This window comes from Chanos chanos, chromosome 3, assembly GCF_902362185.1.
Source record: "Chanos chanos chromosome 3, fChaCha1.1, whole genome shotgun sequence".
Taxonomy (NCBI): domain Eukaryota; kingdom Metazoa; phylum Chordata; class Actinopteri; order Gonorynchiformes; family Chanidae; genus Chanos; species Chanos chanos.
The window spans coordinates 15,689,286-15,705,547 of NC_044497.1; the positions used below are offsets into that span (position 1 = coordinate 15,689,286).

At 39.4% G+C, this 16,262-nt stretch overlaps 2 protein-coding genes across 2 annotated transcripts; one reads left to right on the forward strand and one right to left on the reverse strand.

Annotated features, from left to right (window-relative positions):
• Window positions 1-2,397: 2,397 nt before the first annotated feature.
• On the reverse strand, window positions 2,398-6,472 carry zic4 (zic family member 4). Its single transcript, XM_030767612.1, has 3 exons — window positions 6,052-6,472; window positions 5,326-5,943; window positions 2,398-2,858 (listed from the first exon to the last, which is right to left on the reverse strand). The coding sequence occupies exons 1-3, from the start codon at window positions 6,470-6,472 to the stop codon at window positions 2,398-2,400; spliced, it is 1,500 nt and encodes a 499-aa protein (XP_030623472.1).
• A 5,842-nt stretch (window positions 6,473-12,314) lies between these two features.
• Window positions 12,315-14,609, forward strand: zic1 (zic family member 1 (odd-paired homolog, Drosophila)). Its single transcript, XM_030768981.1, has 3 exons — window positions 12,315-13,281; window positions 13,857-14,020; window positions 14,412-14,609. Exons 1-3 carry the CDS (start codon window positions 12,315-12,317, stop codon window positions 14,607-14,609), a joined length of 1,329 nt encoding a protein of 442 aa, XP_030624841.1.
• The last annotated feature ends 1,653 nt before the right edge of the window (window positions 14,610-16,262 follow it).

The following is a 16,262-nucleotide window of genomic DNA, read 5'->3' on the forward strand; positions in this document are numbered from 1 at the left end:
AAAAAAAAAGTATCTGATCAGGCGGCGCGAATCCACCCACAACCTCGTACCATTCTGATGCATAACACCGGACTGCAAATGAATGCTCAAGTAGGCTACAACTTAAACCCCTCCTCAAGCTGACGAATTCATTTCTTTACGACTTAATCAGGAGGACCGAACATGGGTGAAAACACAAGTAGTAAGGAAATGAAAAATCTGACTGTTCAGATAGATAGATAGATAGATAGATAGATAGATAGATAGATAGATAGATAGATAGAATATGCCGAACTCATTTTAGTTACAGAAGTGGAAAACTGAACAATGTAACTGCATACGTATTTTACCCGCCTTTTTGGACATTGATTAATGTATAATTGCTGTGCTGAAGAACTGTTTTTTTAGTTCAGTTTAGTGACTTCATTGTCTCTTCTGCAAAAAACAGAACATTGTACAGTTGTGAGATTTGCTTCCCCCAGTAATCTGAATGAGGAGCTATTACATGTCTTTAAAGTTCTCTCATATAACCAACTAAAACCTTTGCAAATATATGGTCTACATTTTCACATACTGTGTCGTTCCTTTTGAAGCCACAATTTAAATTGAAATTCACTTTATGCACTTGAAATGGAGGCCGCAAATATGAAGACAAAGTCTGGCCTGGTTTTAGTTGCCGTCCGAGGAAAAGAATATTTGTTCTCTCCTTTGAATAAAAACATATATTACCGTTTCCTACCCCATGGGTAGTAAATATTACATTCTTTTGAAAAGGCTTTGGAGTTCTCAACCCTGGCCCCCATATTATTTGAGTTTGACTCGGCTATCGCCATAGAAATCCTAACTCACCATGAAGATTCACCGTCGTGAAGAAATGGCTCTTTGTACAAAAAGTTCTTTGAAGTCTGGATGAGAATATACGAGTCTTTCGTCAAACGCTGCTCGCGTAATCTCGGCAAAAACTCGTCCGGGGAAAAAAAAAACAGAACTCCAGAATAAGATGTTGTCACATGGTCTACTTTAAGAAAGTATAAATCTTGTCAGCTCTTTGGTTGGCCGTAGTAAAGTTAAAAACATGCAACGTTTAAAACCTATAAAAATCTGTTGTTATTTTAGTACTTTCTTCTTCTTCCTCCTCCTCCTCTTCTTCTATTATTATTATTATTATTATTATTGTTATTGTTATTATTATTATTATTATTATTATTATTATTATTATTATTATTGTTGTTGTTGTTGTTGTTGTTGTCGTCGTCGTCTTGTCGTCGTCGTCGTTGTTGTTCTTGTTGTCGTTGCTGTTACTGATACTACGACGACTACTACAACAACTACTACTACATCTACTACTACTACTACCACTAACCCATTTTAGAAATGAAAAAGTGTGCAGCTGTTTAACCAAGGCTACGGAGGTGAAATTTGACGCTGAGAAGACCAGCTACCAAATAACGACAAATTCTCTCATTCTTAGGCCGCAGCACTTTGTCGAGTTGTTTTCCTTTTTCCCTTAACCAGACCTGTGTCAGAAAATCCTTGGACGTCAACAAACTCATTGTCATTTTTTCCAAAAAAAGGTGTTTATGTTCGTGCTAAAGTTGGCTTCGGAGTTTGCAACTGATTCCGCGCCAATAATGTAGTCGAAGATATTGGAAAGGTTTGGGATATCTTTTTTAATATCGCTAGGCCTATTCATTTAGCTCGTCTCGGACGTTTTATCATACACAATTTATTCAAAATACTGACAAATTACAAGGCATTTTGGTACACATTTTGACTCCCTTTTGATAGTCCATATTGTCATAAAAATGGATTGTTGACAAATTTTAACAAGTCCTACAAAATCACAAAATGCCCACATTGATTAATGGCTAATCATGAATGTAATGTCTGTCATATCAAATACAATAACAATGTTCTTACCAAATTGACTTGGCTGGATAAAGCACGAATAGAAGAAATAGGCTACATCTTTATGAAATTCGAATCATTCAAATAATCTCAAATATTAAATTTTATACAAACAATTGTAACAAACACATAAAAATTGCTGAAAGACCAAAACCTTACAAAATTACTGTTAACACGGACACATTAAAACATTACAATTTACAAATGTACATTTTTTTAATGTTGTGACACTTTGGTTCATAATACAAAAAAGGCAATGCCAGGTTCAAAAATAAATTAAAAAGATATCGAAGTCACGAATTTACAAAATAATACAGACACATGCGTACGATTAATCAGTACACAATATCAGAAAATGGAGAATCTTAGTTCATACTCAGCCACGCGATAAACAAGCTGGCTACATCAATTTGCGGTTTGGCAGTGTAATTCTTTGTCTATATGCCAGTGCATTGGGCACTAAGGCCGCTAAGTTCGTGACATTTCTTTCCTTAAAAAAAATATGCGGCTTTATTTTCTGGGACCATAATTTGGCTGGAATGCATCCCTTGGTTCAGGATTCCTGTATGGTGGCCCTTCAGCGGGGTCGGGTGTGGACGATCCGCTGGGAGGGGTGTGTGTGCCACTGGCACCAGAACTGTGACACACGTACCATTCACTCAAATTGGCGGGTTGGGAAGTCGAGAGAGGTTCGGAGAGCGTGGAGGGAGCTGGCTCACGGCCCAAGTCCGATGAGGGGGAAACGAGAGATGGAGTCGATGATTCGTAACCCGAACTCGGAGGTGGGGACTTGCAGTGCACCTTCATGTGTTTTCTCAAAGAGCTGGGGTGCGTGTACGATTTGTCACAACCTCTTACTTTGCAGTTGTACGGCTTATCGCTGGTGTGCACGTGGGAGTGCTTTTTCCGGTCACTGCTGTTTGCAAAACGTCTGTCACATCCGTCAAATTCACATTTAAAGGGTTTTTCGCCTGAAACAAGAAAGTTGGCAGTGGTTATAGTGAATAAAGCGAAGTAAGAATGTGTTAATATTACGACAATAAATAAGTAAACAAAAAAATATAGTAAAAGAAAAAAATACAAATCTATTTTGATTGCGTTTATGGTCCTTCAATCAGGCTGATTTTCCTAATACAATGTGGCTTCCTTGATAACATTCTTTCACTGAATTTGGATAAATTATCAAGAGATGTCCCTGGCATGCAACACAAACACAAGTCTCCCTTTTTCTTAAAATATGTCTGGTTATTATTATATGTCTTATTATCATCGACTCATTGGAAAGCTATCGTCCAGCCCGCATGTTATAAAGATTTATTATTTCATAAAACGTATTGTGGTTAAAAAGGTGCCACATACATGATTCAAAAACCTATCACAGCACTGTAACCATTATGGTTCAAACCGGTGATCAGGCAACAAGAATGGCTGAATTAATTACATTCAAATCACACGACGCTGATTTCCGTAAGACAAGCGTGAGCCAAGCGCTTATGAGAATATGTAATTGCCGCTTTCTAATTACACTTGCGTGTTGAATATCAATTTGACCTTCAGCTGTTGGGCCGAGAGAGCCAATCAAGGATATTAGTGTACTACAAGCAAGCAGCTCGGAAGAGACCCTTGGGAAACCATATCCATAACCAAAGATTCAGAGAGGTCAGAAAACAACATCTTAACCCCCAGGGACCGAACACATTTTGATAAAATTAGCTAAATAACACCAAGGAACTGTCACGTAGCCTAAATTGACGATTTTGCCAAACAGATAACAATTTCGGTTCATTATCCGAAAAAAGAATTGATAGTTCTACTGCTTTTGCTATGTAATCACCTCAAAATATGATTCTAACTGGACTGCAGTTATCGAAGTTCTGTAAGGCCTTTCCAAATAACCAGTTGCTATCTTGGAATAGTGCTTACTCATGAGTGAACTATATTAGTGCCACTCATCACCATGACTGTGAACGTGCAATATGACAGCCGTAAGACAGCACACGATCTAGTGCAAGTTGGGGGCTACAGAAGGCTTGTAGTATGTTGTGTTATCTGTCAGCCAAGTAAAGATAGTCACTGACCTGCCCTCATTGACTTGTTGCATACCAATCAGACGCAGCGGCTGTGTGTGCAAACATTATCTGTCATCTTTCAGCCGTCAAAATTTTTGGAAATGGAAATGCTTGCGCACTGCACTATAAAGCATAGTCTGCCATTATCTTTTAAGACCAAAAAAGTGAAAGTACAATGCACTGTTGCAGAGAATGTTATCGAAAACACAATCCATTTTCAGTTTCTGCTTATAATTCTAAGGCATACTTAAACCAAAGCGCCACTCTTTTCTATAAATGCCCCTCTGATTGAAGCCTAACACTGCAAAAAGTATGTAGGTAGCACATAGAATGCCTAAGAGTGTATGTGCTTATTTACGCTATGTTTCACAACTCATATTTGCATATCTCATTTTAAAGTATCCTATTCCAGAAATAACACAGATGTTATTAAAGAATTCGATCCCAAATGTGTTATCTAAACCCTGGGGGATAACAACTTCTACCCACAAAGTTATTGAGAGATTCATCGAAAGAGCGCAAAAGCAGCTGAGACGCAAACCCCTGTTTGCAGTTTGACAAGGGTTAGATTAGAGACTGCATCTTACGTTTTCTAATGAGTTAAAAACATAGCAAGTGTAAAATAACGATACAGGCACTGTTTTCTTGACAATGGAATGAATGTAAAGCATATACCACATAGTTTGCGTAGCACGCTCCAGGGTTTTGAATTCTTTTTTTTATCGCCAGGCATAACTTGGACAGACCCATCGTAGGCCCCATATTCACGAGTGTTTTGGCATGGGCATGAAACTCGACAACACGTCAAACGTTGCCTGCTCTGACCCTCCAACCGTTAGCGTCCTAGTTTATAAACATAACTTCATAATACCTGAGCCACATTCAACATATGTGTCACTATTAGATTTAAAAAGGATAGGCGACAGAGTATACGATTTGCAGTAGTCATCCCGGGTCGTTTCTGTCTACACAAATTTAAAGATATATTCAAGCAAATAAATGAACGACATATCAGGACTATGATATGCGAAAAGATTCTTATTATAATGGAACATAAAAAGTTAGCATTTGGTAAATTAATTTTTAAAGGAATTTTTGGAAGGGAAAAACCTGCAACGATCAAGTAAGGAAACCTTTACAACTTTTACAAACAAAACTTCCTTCAAATTTTCTTTTCTTTTGCTTCATTATTTTGCATCCCTTTCAGAAGCTGCTATGAAAGACACTTATTAAACTATATTATCAAATATATGATTGTTTGCAATGTTTCAAAAGCCTGTCATTGAAGGGAAGGGATCATCGGGTTTTTTTAATCATTAAGATTGTAAAGTAATCAGCTTTAAACCTGAATGAAAATCAAATCACTCACCTGTGTGTGTCCGTTTGTGGATCTTTAGATTTTCCGATCTTGCAAATACTTTTCCACAGCCAGGGAACGGACAGGGAAACGGCTTCTCTCCGGTGTGCACTCTGATATGATTTACAAGTTTGTACTTGGCTTTAAATGGCTTTCCTTCTCGCGGACACTCTTCCCAAAAACAGATATGGTTTGCCTGCTCAGGTCCTCCGACATGTTCCACTGTCACATGTGTCACCAGTTCGTGCATTGTGCTATAAGTTTTAGAGCAAAGTCTCTTCGAGGAGTGCTCCGGCTCGAGCCATTTGCAGATTAGTTCTTGCTTGATCGGCTGCCTCATGTAACGGAAAAAGGCACCGGGTCCGGGGTGGTGAGCGCTGAGATTCATGTTCAGATTGAGACCGCCGTAACCGTGCAAGGGCGAAGAAGCAAACGGGTCTGCCCTGGAGCTTGCCACTTGACTCAAATGATCAGACCTTACGTACATTTCTCCAGGTATTCCTAGCCGTATTTGTCCGTTCAAGGCTTGGCCACCTGGTGCTCCGTTAGATGGCTGCTCGTGATGGAGTCCGGGGAAGAGGGTATGGTTCCCAGCGTCGGGGTGATGACCATAGTGTCCCGGATAGCTACCTGTTGTTGAGACAAACATTCCGTGGTGAGAGGCAGTACCAGAAGTCTGGTCGGTCAGTACTGGCATGGCTTGAGCTGTCAGATCTCGTCGAATAAGGAAATCCCTACCTGCAGATAATGCTTGGGCCGTATGAGACATAGAGTATGGGACTGTCGCCGCCTGCACCGGGCCAAAAGCTCCCGTTTGACTGGAGACCACTTCACTGTGGCCTGCAATATGATGATTGTGGTGATGGTGGTGGGGATAATGATGGGCTGGGCTGATTTTGAGGGCCGCGGAGTGCCCCATGTGTTCTGGCCCGAATGGACTCGGCCCCAGGCGGGGTTCCGCAGTAATCTCCCCAGGGTGCGCGTGAGCCATTGAGTGTGGATGGCTGCTGAACCCCGGGAAGCCTGTCACGCTCTGAGGGGTATGGTGGTGATGATGGTGATGGTGGTGAGCCCCTGCCAAGTCAACTAATCTCAGCGCTGTGTTCCGTTTGGAAAACGTAGGGTCCATCACAGGGTTTCCCAAAGCATCCACGCTCATTACTCCTAATTTTAGAATAACTTGACAGCAGGCAAAATAATAATGATGATGACAAATATATTTTAATCGCTGTGAAAAATATAGAAAAAAATAAAAGTTCCTAAAGTTTAGACGCTATCTCTGTGCCTACATGGAATCCCATTCGGTTGAGAGGCAGCAGCAGGACGCTTTGATATACTGAATAGAGATTCATGGTAGGCGCTGCAGCCCGTGGAGCTAAACAATCACCCCGCGTTCTAATTGGTCAGAGCTCAGTGATTGACGTCACTTGTGACAGTTTCCAATGTGAAGAAAAATGTTTTAGTGACAGCAAGCAGCCAGAGCGCCTGCGCTGAGCCTCAGGCAATACTTCAAAAAAATGTTTTTGTTATGCAAAGGTTATTGTACTTTTAACTACAATCCGAAAGTTAAATCGAGGCAAAGAAAAGCGCTATCATTGTCAAATTATTGCAATGAATGATCAAGAGAGCCACCAAAGCTATTCCCCATGGATTTATCTGAGACTGTGAACCAAAATTAAACGGAACGAGTAGTTTAGCACGCATATAAAACAGTTGTGTGTGACACAGTTCGTATTTTGAACTTAGTTTGTGGGCGAATTCAACCATGTTTGCTCAGAGAGGGGTTTCAGCTGTGCAAGGAGCAGACAGTGAAACTGATAGCCCACAAACTTTGACCAGTGTATTCAAAATGAATACGATACAACCAGCGAAAAGTAGTCCTTTTGTACACAAGAGGTGTTTTCTCGGTGGGAGCCTGTGTGCTCTCAAAGGCGAAAAAGATACGATGAGATAAAGAAAAAGAGATTTTACATGTCTCAAGCCCGTCGCACACTCCCTCTTTTCTAGCGGTGCTTCTTCCACTTCGTCATGGGATCAGTTTCTCTGCATTTGTGAATAGCGCAAATGTCACCCATTGTCCCGCGGAAAAAAAGTAATGTAAAGGACCTGTTGTTATGATCCGGGGTAATTTTGCTCTCGAGTCCTGTCGGCCTCAGTCTGTGAACGGTAGCGGATGAGGCGCACAGGAGGAGGCGCTTAATGAAGGAGCTCGAGCTTGAGCGCGCAGAAGCAAACCAAGAAACACTTGCAAAGACAAGAGCACAACTAAGTGTAAGGCATAGCCCCAAGAAACAAAATACTGTTCAAAACATAAAACCTCGTCCTACTGATTTTCTACTGTGATTTACTAAATAGCCCATTTGACGCTGTAACTCATTTTACATATATACCAGCCGAAGTCTCTCTCATCTGTTTCAGTGTAATACTGAGGGGTTCCAAAAAGCATTGTGTGCAATCGCTTGAAACTCTTTTCCTCACATACTGGAAACGGGGTTCTCAAGCAGGTAAAACCAATAATTGCGTTAGTTTTCACGCTTTTAAGCACCCTGCTGATAATACACACGCAATAACAAGTAGGGACCATTCTAGAGCTATGTTGGTGTTGTCATTTAAGACAAGATTTTTGAACAAATAATAACCGGCTAGTTGATAAGACAAAAGTAAATTTTAAACAAAAGACACAGAAAGGTTTTGTTTCCACTTCCAGACTTGTGAAAAACTGTGAGCTCTCTCTTCACTTGTGTTGTATGTCCTGAAATGTTACTTATGCTTATGATTTTCCAAAGAAAATATGTCATTCGCTGCATAAATTGTGCATATGAAACTCCCCAGTGCTCTAGATCTAAATTCTGTCATTTCCTTCACAAGAGCTGAAAAGCATCTGGAGTAGGTCAATGCAAAAAAAAAAAAAAAAAAGTTGATTTACCTTTGCGAAAGCGGCTTCATAGCACCTAGATATTACAATGTATGCAGCGTGACCAATCAAACTGATAAACTGTGCTTAACTAATGCACAAGCACTACTATCTAGAATAGGCGGTTTAAAACGCACAGGGAAATTATTTTGAGATTCAAATTACATACGTTTTATATGAGAATTTAAAACTCGTCTCTGAAGTGTAGTTGCTTCTCATATAAAGTGGATTTCAGAAACCACATGGTTCAGCCTTCAGACGAAAGAGGGGGAAAACAAGGCCTCGTAGTTTTTCGCATGTCCAGCTTCTTGCAGCATACACAAAAACTGAAGATTGTTTTACAGTATGTCTCAATGGACATAGCTGCATTCATGACATCCCCCGTAATTTACAGCTAAGCCATGAAATACGTTGATTACACTGTCAAATCATAAACCAGTAGGGCTAACCACCCCGCATCTGAATAAATGTGCAACATTTTGTGTTTGATTAACAGGTGATTAAATTAAAGACGTTAATCCAAATACTTAAATCTGATAAAATATTCTTACCTTGATCACGAATGCGTTGGATCTTAAGCTTAATCAAATCAGCCGGAGACAAATAGGAATTGTTGTGTGAACTGACCCAAAAGGAGGTCAAACAGTTACCATTAGATTCATGTCAAATATCACATGTAAAATCTCCATAGCTATTGGGCGGATTATACAAGTGCTCATAGAAGTCGTTCAGTGATTTGTTCGTTTCCAGGAGTGATGAGTGGCCTACCCTTGAAATTACAAACCCCAACCTATTTTCGTGAAAATGTATAACCCTGAGTACAGTGCCACACTTTGTGGCACTGGTTTGGAAGTTTTCAATGTATCTCGTATTTATTGTGGTTTCGAGTGGCATTTTGCTGTAAAATCATGGTGAACGTCCTCCATACATTTTTTCTACAAGTTCGTTAAGAAATTTAAACGGCATTTACACATACTGAGCAACTTGGCAGTTTTTGCTCAGTTCAAAGAATAAGAAAAGTGAGAAAGCACTTAAATTACATGACATTATGCAAATTTATGGTCATTATTTTATTTACTGAAAAATTGTGGGGGGAAAAAACAAAGCTGCTGTATGATCAATAGAGTATACACGTAAATCTCGAAAAAAAAATAAATAGGAGAGAAACCAGATGTGCAGTTTTGTCGAGCAGTGTTTCAGACATGGGCCTCTAGATACTACACTTACCAGACTGGCTGCATAAAGATAACTGTGAAATTAAAAATGTGTATGTGAAAGCATAAGCAATGTATGATGTCTTGGTAGACATTGCGTCTATGTGAATGGTTCTTACGATGCATTAAATTATTGATGTTCGTAAATTGGAACTCTCTGGAGAATCCTCATCAGAATTGATCTGTCAAAGGCCTTCAGTGACAACGCCAGACCTTCCATGTCATAAATAAGTAAACATTGTGTGAGCTATGATGGATCTGGAATATGTTTATCCACTGGCCGTGGCTTAGGGAGTGATATGGTTCGCAGCTGCATTCTTTAAGCATTTCTTCAGTACGAGGAAAATGTGAGCTATGTTCACTCTCTGAAGCTATTTTAGTTTTAACCCGTTGTAAAAATAAAGAACAAGATAACACAAGAAGTAGAAGCGAGAAATAGAAATGGTGGTAGATCAGACTTTCTATATTATCGCAAACACTTTCATTTGTTTAGTTACATTTTTCTTAAGAAAGTGTTTTGTTGTTGTTGTTGTTGTTGTTGTTTTCCGTAAGTGACTTTGGCAATAGCAAGATATAGTATGGTCAAAGTCAGTTACGAGATTTTTGGTGGCTAAATCAATAGTTTTGTGTTCAGTAATATTACAGATAGTTCATGAATTTAGTATTACTTTTTACTCATTCTATTTGAACTGAACGACTTTAATGGTGAAGCTAGTCAAACACTTCCCCTCCACAACACGACAGGACTCATGAAGCCCTTGTGAACTTAAAACCAAGACTAAACAACTAATAACGTCTTAAAAGTTCCTGTTAATACGTAGTCGCAAAATAAGGTTCAGTTTGAGTCACTGAAAGTCACTAAAAATAAAGGAGCGGCAACAATTAAATTCAAGTCAGTTACGGCCGAGTCTTATTTCCATCGTAGTGCTAATTTGTACTCATGCAGTCTCAAACCATTTCATACCTCAAAATCTGTTTGTCAAACAGTAACTTAGACACACTGTCATCCTTACCGTTGTCCACCTGTTGATACCATCTTCCAGATTTCTTTCATACCGATAACTTCCTAAAAACAATATATTCATTACAATAGCCTCCCATTCCTTCCTCACTGTTCCTCTAGTGTGAGTTTGGAAATGTATGTAGCAGAAGGCTGCAGCCCGGATGATATTTTAATGGCTCGTATGGCACGTCTGTGCATGCGGCTTTGAACTCCAGCCGCCAGAGTTTCCTGCAGAGAGCGCCGCAAATCCCACTTGATAACTTCGACAACCCACAACTTTTTTTGAGCGTGCAACAATGATACATTGCAACTTGCTCCTCATAAAAAATACATCCTAAAAAGCAAAATCAACTAAAGAAAAAGACTAGCAACCTAGGCTGGGCATGGGAGTTTGGTGTTAGTAAATGCCAATTGCAGGGTCACTGAGTTTAGAGGTGCTATGTGGTACATATAGCAGTATGTCAAACGGCCTGCTACTTGAGCAAAGTGAAAGGAATGACAGTATAAATCGTGACGAAACAAAATTAGACCTGCACTGTTTCCGTGTTCTTATAGAACACCTCATGTGCAAATAGCAACATTTGTAGTGTAAACGTTGGCGATGTGATCGCAAATGAGACGCTTACGCTGCTGCAGAAACACTTAGGAGACAGATCGATCAAGGGAAAAAATAATTCAACGCCATATTTGTGGAAAATGAAATGGTACTATGAACAAAATGTAATTAATCTCTTCCTCAAACACAAAGTGAAAAAAGGTTTATTATAAAATGGCTTTTTATATGTTGTTGGCTGTGGTGTATCTTCCGTTCATAGACTAATGTAGACGATAACGATATTCACCTTACGAATACTTCGGTGGTACGAGAGATCGGATCCCCTCCCCTAATCATGGATTGTTCATTAAATTGTCTCTAAGTATAATACCTTGTTCTCTATTACTGGCCACATCTATTAAATGAACCTAATCAGTAGTGGTTGAAACTGTTAAATATAATAACTCACATTAAATACCAGGATACTTTTTGTCAGTGCAGTGCAGTGCAAAATATGCAAAACAGCACTTAATATTTGTGCAAGAGATGGGTTGTGTGTATGTGTTTCAAATGCCCTGACTCCAAAATCTTGACTAGCAAATTATTACTCAGAAGAAAACTTCTGGCGGGGGCAAAACACAATCAGTATTGTTTCCTTGTGGTGAAAATGCATTATTTGTTTAGTGGAGTAGGCCTACAAATAAAGACAAAAAATGAAACATGTGCACAATTTCAGATAAAGTCCATTTATTTGACAACATTTTCAAAACTCCTTTTCTTATTAAATTCAACACTCAGACCGAAATCACAGTCAGCAGCCTTACCACAATACCTTGGATTGATGATGTAAACCAACCAATCGCACTGGTGCTGAAGCACCGCGAACTGTTATTTGGTGAGGGAATGTTAGTAGGGGGAGAACGCCCTCTCCAATGATCGTCTAGGCATGGGGTCACGTGTTGCCCCCCTCCTTCCCCATTCATCAGGGGTGGACTGTGTTGTCTTTTCAATTCATTTATCTGCAGGAATGATTGCGACTATCAGTCTGGAGCTCACCGCCTGACTGAGGAGGTGAAAGTTGCGCCACAGGAAGATAAACCGCAAAAGACAATATTGTACATGATTTGCGTGTGCATCAGATGAGCAGGAGTGGGCAAAATACCCCTCCACCAAAAAAAGTAAATAGAAATAGGGTAACGGAGTTTGCCTAGCTCACTTCAGTCAGAGAAATACCTAGCAGAGACAGTTGTGAGAGTATATGTTGTGAGAGTATCTGTCCGTGTATCCTTGTTTTTTGATTCTTGCTCTCTCAGTTGCCGCCGTTCTAGAGTAAAGATGCTCTTGGACGCAGGACCACAGTATCCGACCATTGGAGTGACTACTTTCGGCTCCTCCAGACATCACTCAACAGGCGAAGTTACAGACAGAGAAGTGGCTTTGGGGATAAATCCGTTCGCCGACGGCATGGGCGCCTTCAAAATTAACCACAGCTCTCACGATCTTGGCTCTGGGCAAACGGCGTTTTCCTCGCAAGCACCCGGCTATGCAGCTGCTGCCCTGGGACATCATCATCACCCCACTCATGTCAGCTCCTACTCCACCGCGGCTTTCAATTCTACTCGGGACTTTCTTTTTCGGAATCGGGGCTTCGGAGACGCTACCACAGCACAGCACAGTCTTTTCGCCTCAGCCGCGGGAAGTTTTGCAGGGCCACATGGACATTCTGATGCCGCAGGACACCTGCTCTTCCCAGGACTGCACGAGCAAGCAGCGACGCACGCGTCCTCGAACGTAGTGAACAGCCAAATGCGCCTGGGGTTTTCAGGGGACATGTATGGCAGAGCTGAGCAATACGGTCACGTTACGAGCCCCAGGTCCGAGCATTATGCCTCCACTCAGTTGCATGGCTATGGCCCCATGAACATGAATATGGCTGCCCATCACGGTGCTGGGGCCTTCTTTCGTTATATGAGACAACCGATCAAACAAGAGCTCATCTGCAAGTGGGTCGAACCGGAGCAACTGACAAATCCGAAAAAGTCGTGCAACAAAACTTTCAGCACCATGCATGAACTGGTGACCCACATCACAGTGGAACATGTTGGGGGACCAGAACAATCGAATCACATTTGTTTTTGGGAAGAGTGTTCGCGAGAAGGAAAGCCATTTAAAGCCAAGTACAAACTTGTAAATCATATCAGAGTGCACACCGGAGAAAAACCGTTCCCTTGCCCATTTCCCGGCTGTGGAAAAGTATTTGCCCGATCGGAAAACCTTAAAATCCACAAAAGAACACACACTGGTAAGAAGTGTCACTGTCCACATCTCTTCTTTTGTCTTTCGACATTTACACATGCTCAGTATAAGTTAAAACTGTTCAGCATTTTTATAAATCTGAGAAACTATGCATGTTATGCATATGTACAACTTCATGTTGTCATCTTTTCTCTGGAACATATTTAGGGGAATAACTAATTTAAAAAAATTGCAATGTGTACTTTGAAAATACATTATATTTTCTGTTCGACATTTATTAGTGTACCGTATTCCTCAAAGTAAATTCTTGGTGATATATAGATATTATATATATATATATATATATATATATATATATATATATATATATATATATATATATATATATATATACACAATTCACCCCTAATCTCGTTTTAAAAAGTCAGGTTATCATATTTGCAGTATGTTAACGTGTGACAGATTGTTGTAATTTTTGCATCAAGTTAAAATATTTATTATTAGCATATTGTTGTTTTGCACCAGTTAATATTACGCAAATACACCAGTGCACTTGTTTTGTTATTGTTTTTATTTATTTTAAAAAGAAATATACTTTTTTATCTCCTTAATTTGTGCTAGGCGAAAAACCTTTTAAGTGTGAATTTGATGGGTGCGACAGAAGGTTTGCAAACAGCAGTGACCGTAAGAAACACATGCACGTCCACACGTCTGACAAGCCCTATCTCTGCAAAATGTGCGACAAATCCTACACACATCCCAGTTCCCTCCGGAAACATATGAAGGTATGTTTACTGCTCTATAATTTTAGAGATAACTTTTCTTATTTCAGTTTTTCCTATATATTTTTCCTTAATATATTTATCGCGCAAAGTCTACCGTTTCAATTTATTTATGTGACACGTGTTTACTCTTTAAGGAAAACAAACCAACATTTGAATGACAAAAAATAATGAGTAAGATAAATAAAGACAGTATAAATAAAGTTTCTAATACATCCCATACTTTATATATTTGTTACAGATGTGTCGAAATATCATGATTTTTCCTACCGCTATATTTTCTTTCTTATGAACTTCTCTTTGTTGTTGCTTTTGTCGTCGGTGCTGATGTTATTGTTTCCTGCAAAACAGATACCATAATCATTTCACATAATGTGTTTTATATCGATCGCAGGTTCACGAGTCATCCAATCAAGGATCCCAACCGTCTCCAGCGGCCAGTTCTGGGTACGAGTCGTCTACACCTCCCACCATCGTGTCTCCGTCGACAGAGAACCAGAGTAGCAGTTCAATATCGCCAGCATCTTCGACAGTGCACCACACGACCAGTCACAGCACGCTGTCGTCAAATTTTAATGAATGGTATGTGTAAATATTTTCCAAAAAAAAAAAAAAAAAGACTGCAGAATTAAGACTGCTTGGAATCAAAGACTCAAAAACTCAGCCTTTTCGCGAGGATCGAAAGAAAAAAAATGAAGACCTCATTTGTTTTTGGTAAATGACTGTCTAGTAAAGAGGGAGAGGGAAAATGCATGGACGAGGCAAAAGGCCGACAACAGCTTAAACGTTTTTTTTTTTTTTCCTCAAATTTCTTTTCTTTTTTGAGGGACTGCACACAAGTAATCTCTGACTGCATGCTACCAGCGGGTCATGGCCTGTTTTGTACATAAAAATTCTCCTAGTTTAAAATGTAATATTTTATTTTGTAAATAGTCATAATACAGTTTTAAGGGAATTTGTGAAAAAATGTGGTCCCTAGATATATGGAAAATGAGATGGTTTTACGAATATTGCGATGAATAGTCTTGACTGAAAAGAATGTTATAGTTAATGTGTACCAAATGTGAATTACTCAGTATTGCTACAGTCTACACGTTTACCTAACCAACTATTAGTATTCATGTGCTTTTGTATCCAGTGCAACATTTCGTCTGAAGTCCAGTCTGAGTAGCACAGTTACATTGTTGTTATTTAATGTCATGTCGATAAATCGTGTAGTGAAAGCCTGAAACTCCGTGTCAATCTTGTTTATGTAAGTGATAAAATATAAAATTATGTGTCTATTGCAATGCCAATTGCAAGAAATTATTACATGTATAAAGCTCAATTTTCCATATTTATCCGCATGTAAAGGACCGGTAACACTTGTTAGAAATGATCGGTATTTATGGAGAAATGCGTTCGTAGGCTATGTAAAATTTAGTTTACAAAATAATGTTTGGTTACATTTCGTACAATATTAAAGAATTAAAAGTACAACAAAATGTTTCAACATTTATTTCACAAACTGTTGTGTAACCATTACTGAATGACAGTGAGATTATATTCTCAGAAAAAAAAAAAAACATTACATATAGGTAAATTCCTCACCTATATTATAGCAATTTTATATCTTAATAATTAAGAATCAAATTTTAAAATTTGGGGCTATAAAACTGAACGTAAAATAAAAAGTAGACGTAGAAACCCATTAACACAGCAATAAAATTCAATTCATAACAGAGTTCAGAACAAAGAGCCAGGCACACTTCAAGCTGTCAATCCACACAAGTCTGTTAATCACATCTCTATCGCCTATTTAGTTAGTACCATCTAATTCGGTAAGACGAATGATTTTCCTGTAATATAATTTTCTCTTTCTTGCTCCCCATTATCCTGAAAAAGTATACGTGCTTTATTCCCTCGAGTAACGTCTGAAATAAAATTAATCGTGACGGGTTTACTTTTCAGTGTAACAAATTGTTTACGTTACGTAATTGCCGACGAGGCCTAAATGCAGTTTCACTGTGTTAGATGTCGTAGGTTACAGATGTGTGGGACATCTAACTTAGCCACGGTTGGAGTCACTGTTAGGCTTTGTTCCTCGTTGCAGCTTGCTTGACCGCCCCATTAGGCAGAGATCACATCAACAGACGCCAGCGATCAAGAGCGTGGTTAACACTGCCAGTGCGCTCTATGAGACTCACAGAGGAGTTCACGGTGTGTCCGTTTTCATCTGACGGAATTGACTGTTTAGACAACCGAT

Bases quoted from the DNA above. Each gene is read 5' to 3' on its own strand.
- zic4 (XM_030767612.1), bottom strand. From the start codon at position 6,472: ATGAGCGTGGATGCTTTGGGAAACCCTGTGATGGACCCTACGTTTTCC. The intron at 5,944-6,051 runs GTAGGGATTTCC...TCTCAACAACAG, and splicing joins GGCCCAAGCATTATCTGCAG to GTAGCTATCCGGGACACTAT. The intron at 2,859-5,325 runs GTGAGTGATTTG...TTCTTGTTTCAG, and splicing joins CCACAAACGGACACACACAG to GCGAAAAACCCTTTAAATGT.
- zic1 (XM_030768981.1), top strand. From the start codon at position 12,315: ATGCTCTTGGACGCAGGACCACAGTATCCGACCATTGGAGTGACTACT. The intron at 13,282-13,856 runs GTAAGAAGTGTC...AATTTGTGCTAG, and splicing joins CCACAAAAGAACACACACTG to GCGAAAAACCTTTTAAGTGT. The intron at 14,021-14,411 runs GTATGTTTACTG...TATCGATCGCAG, and splicing joins CCCTCCGGAAACATATGAAG to GTTCACGAGTCATCCAATCA.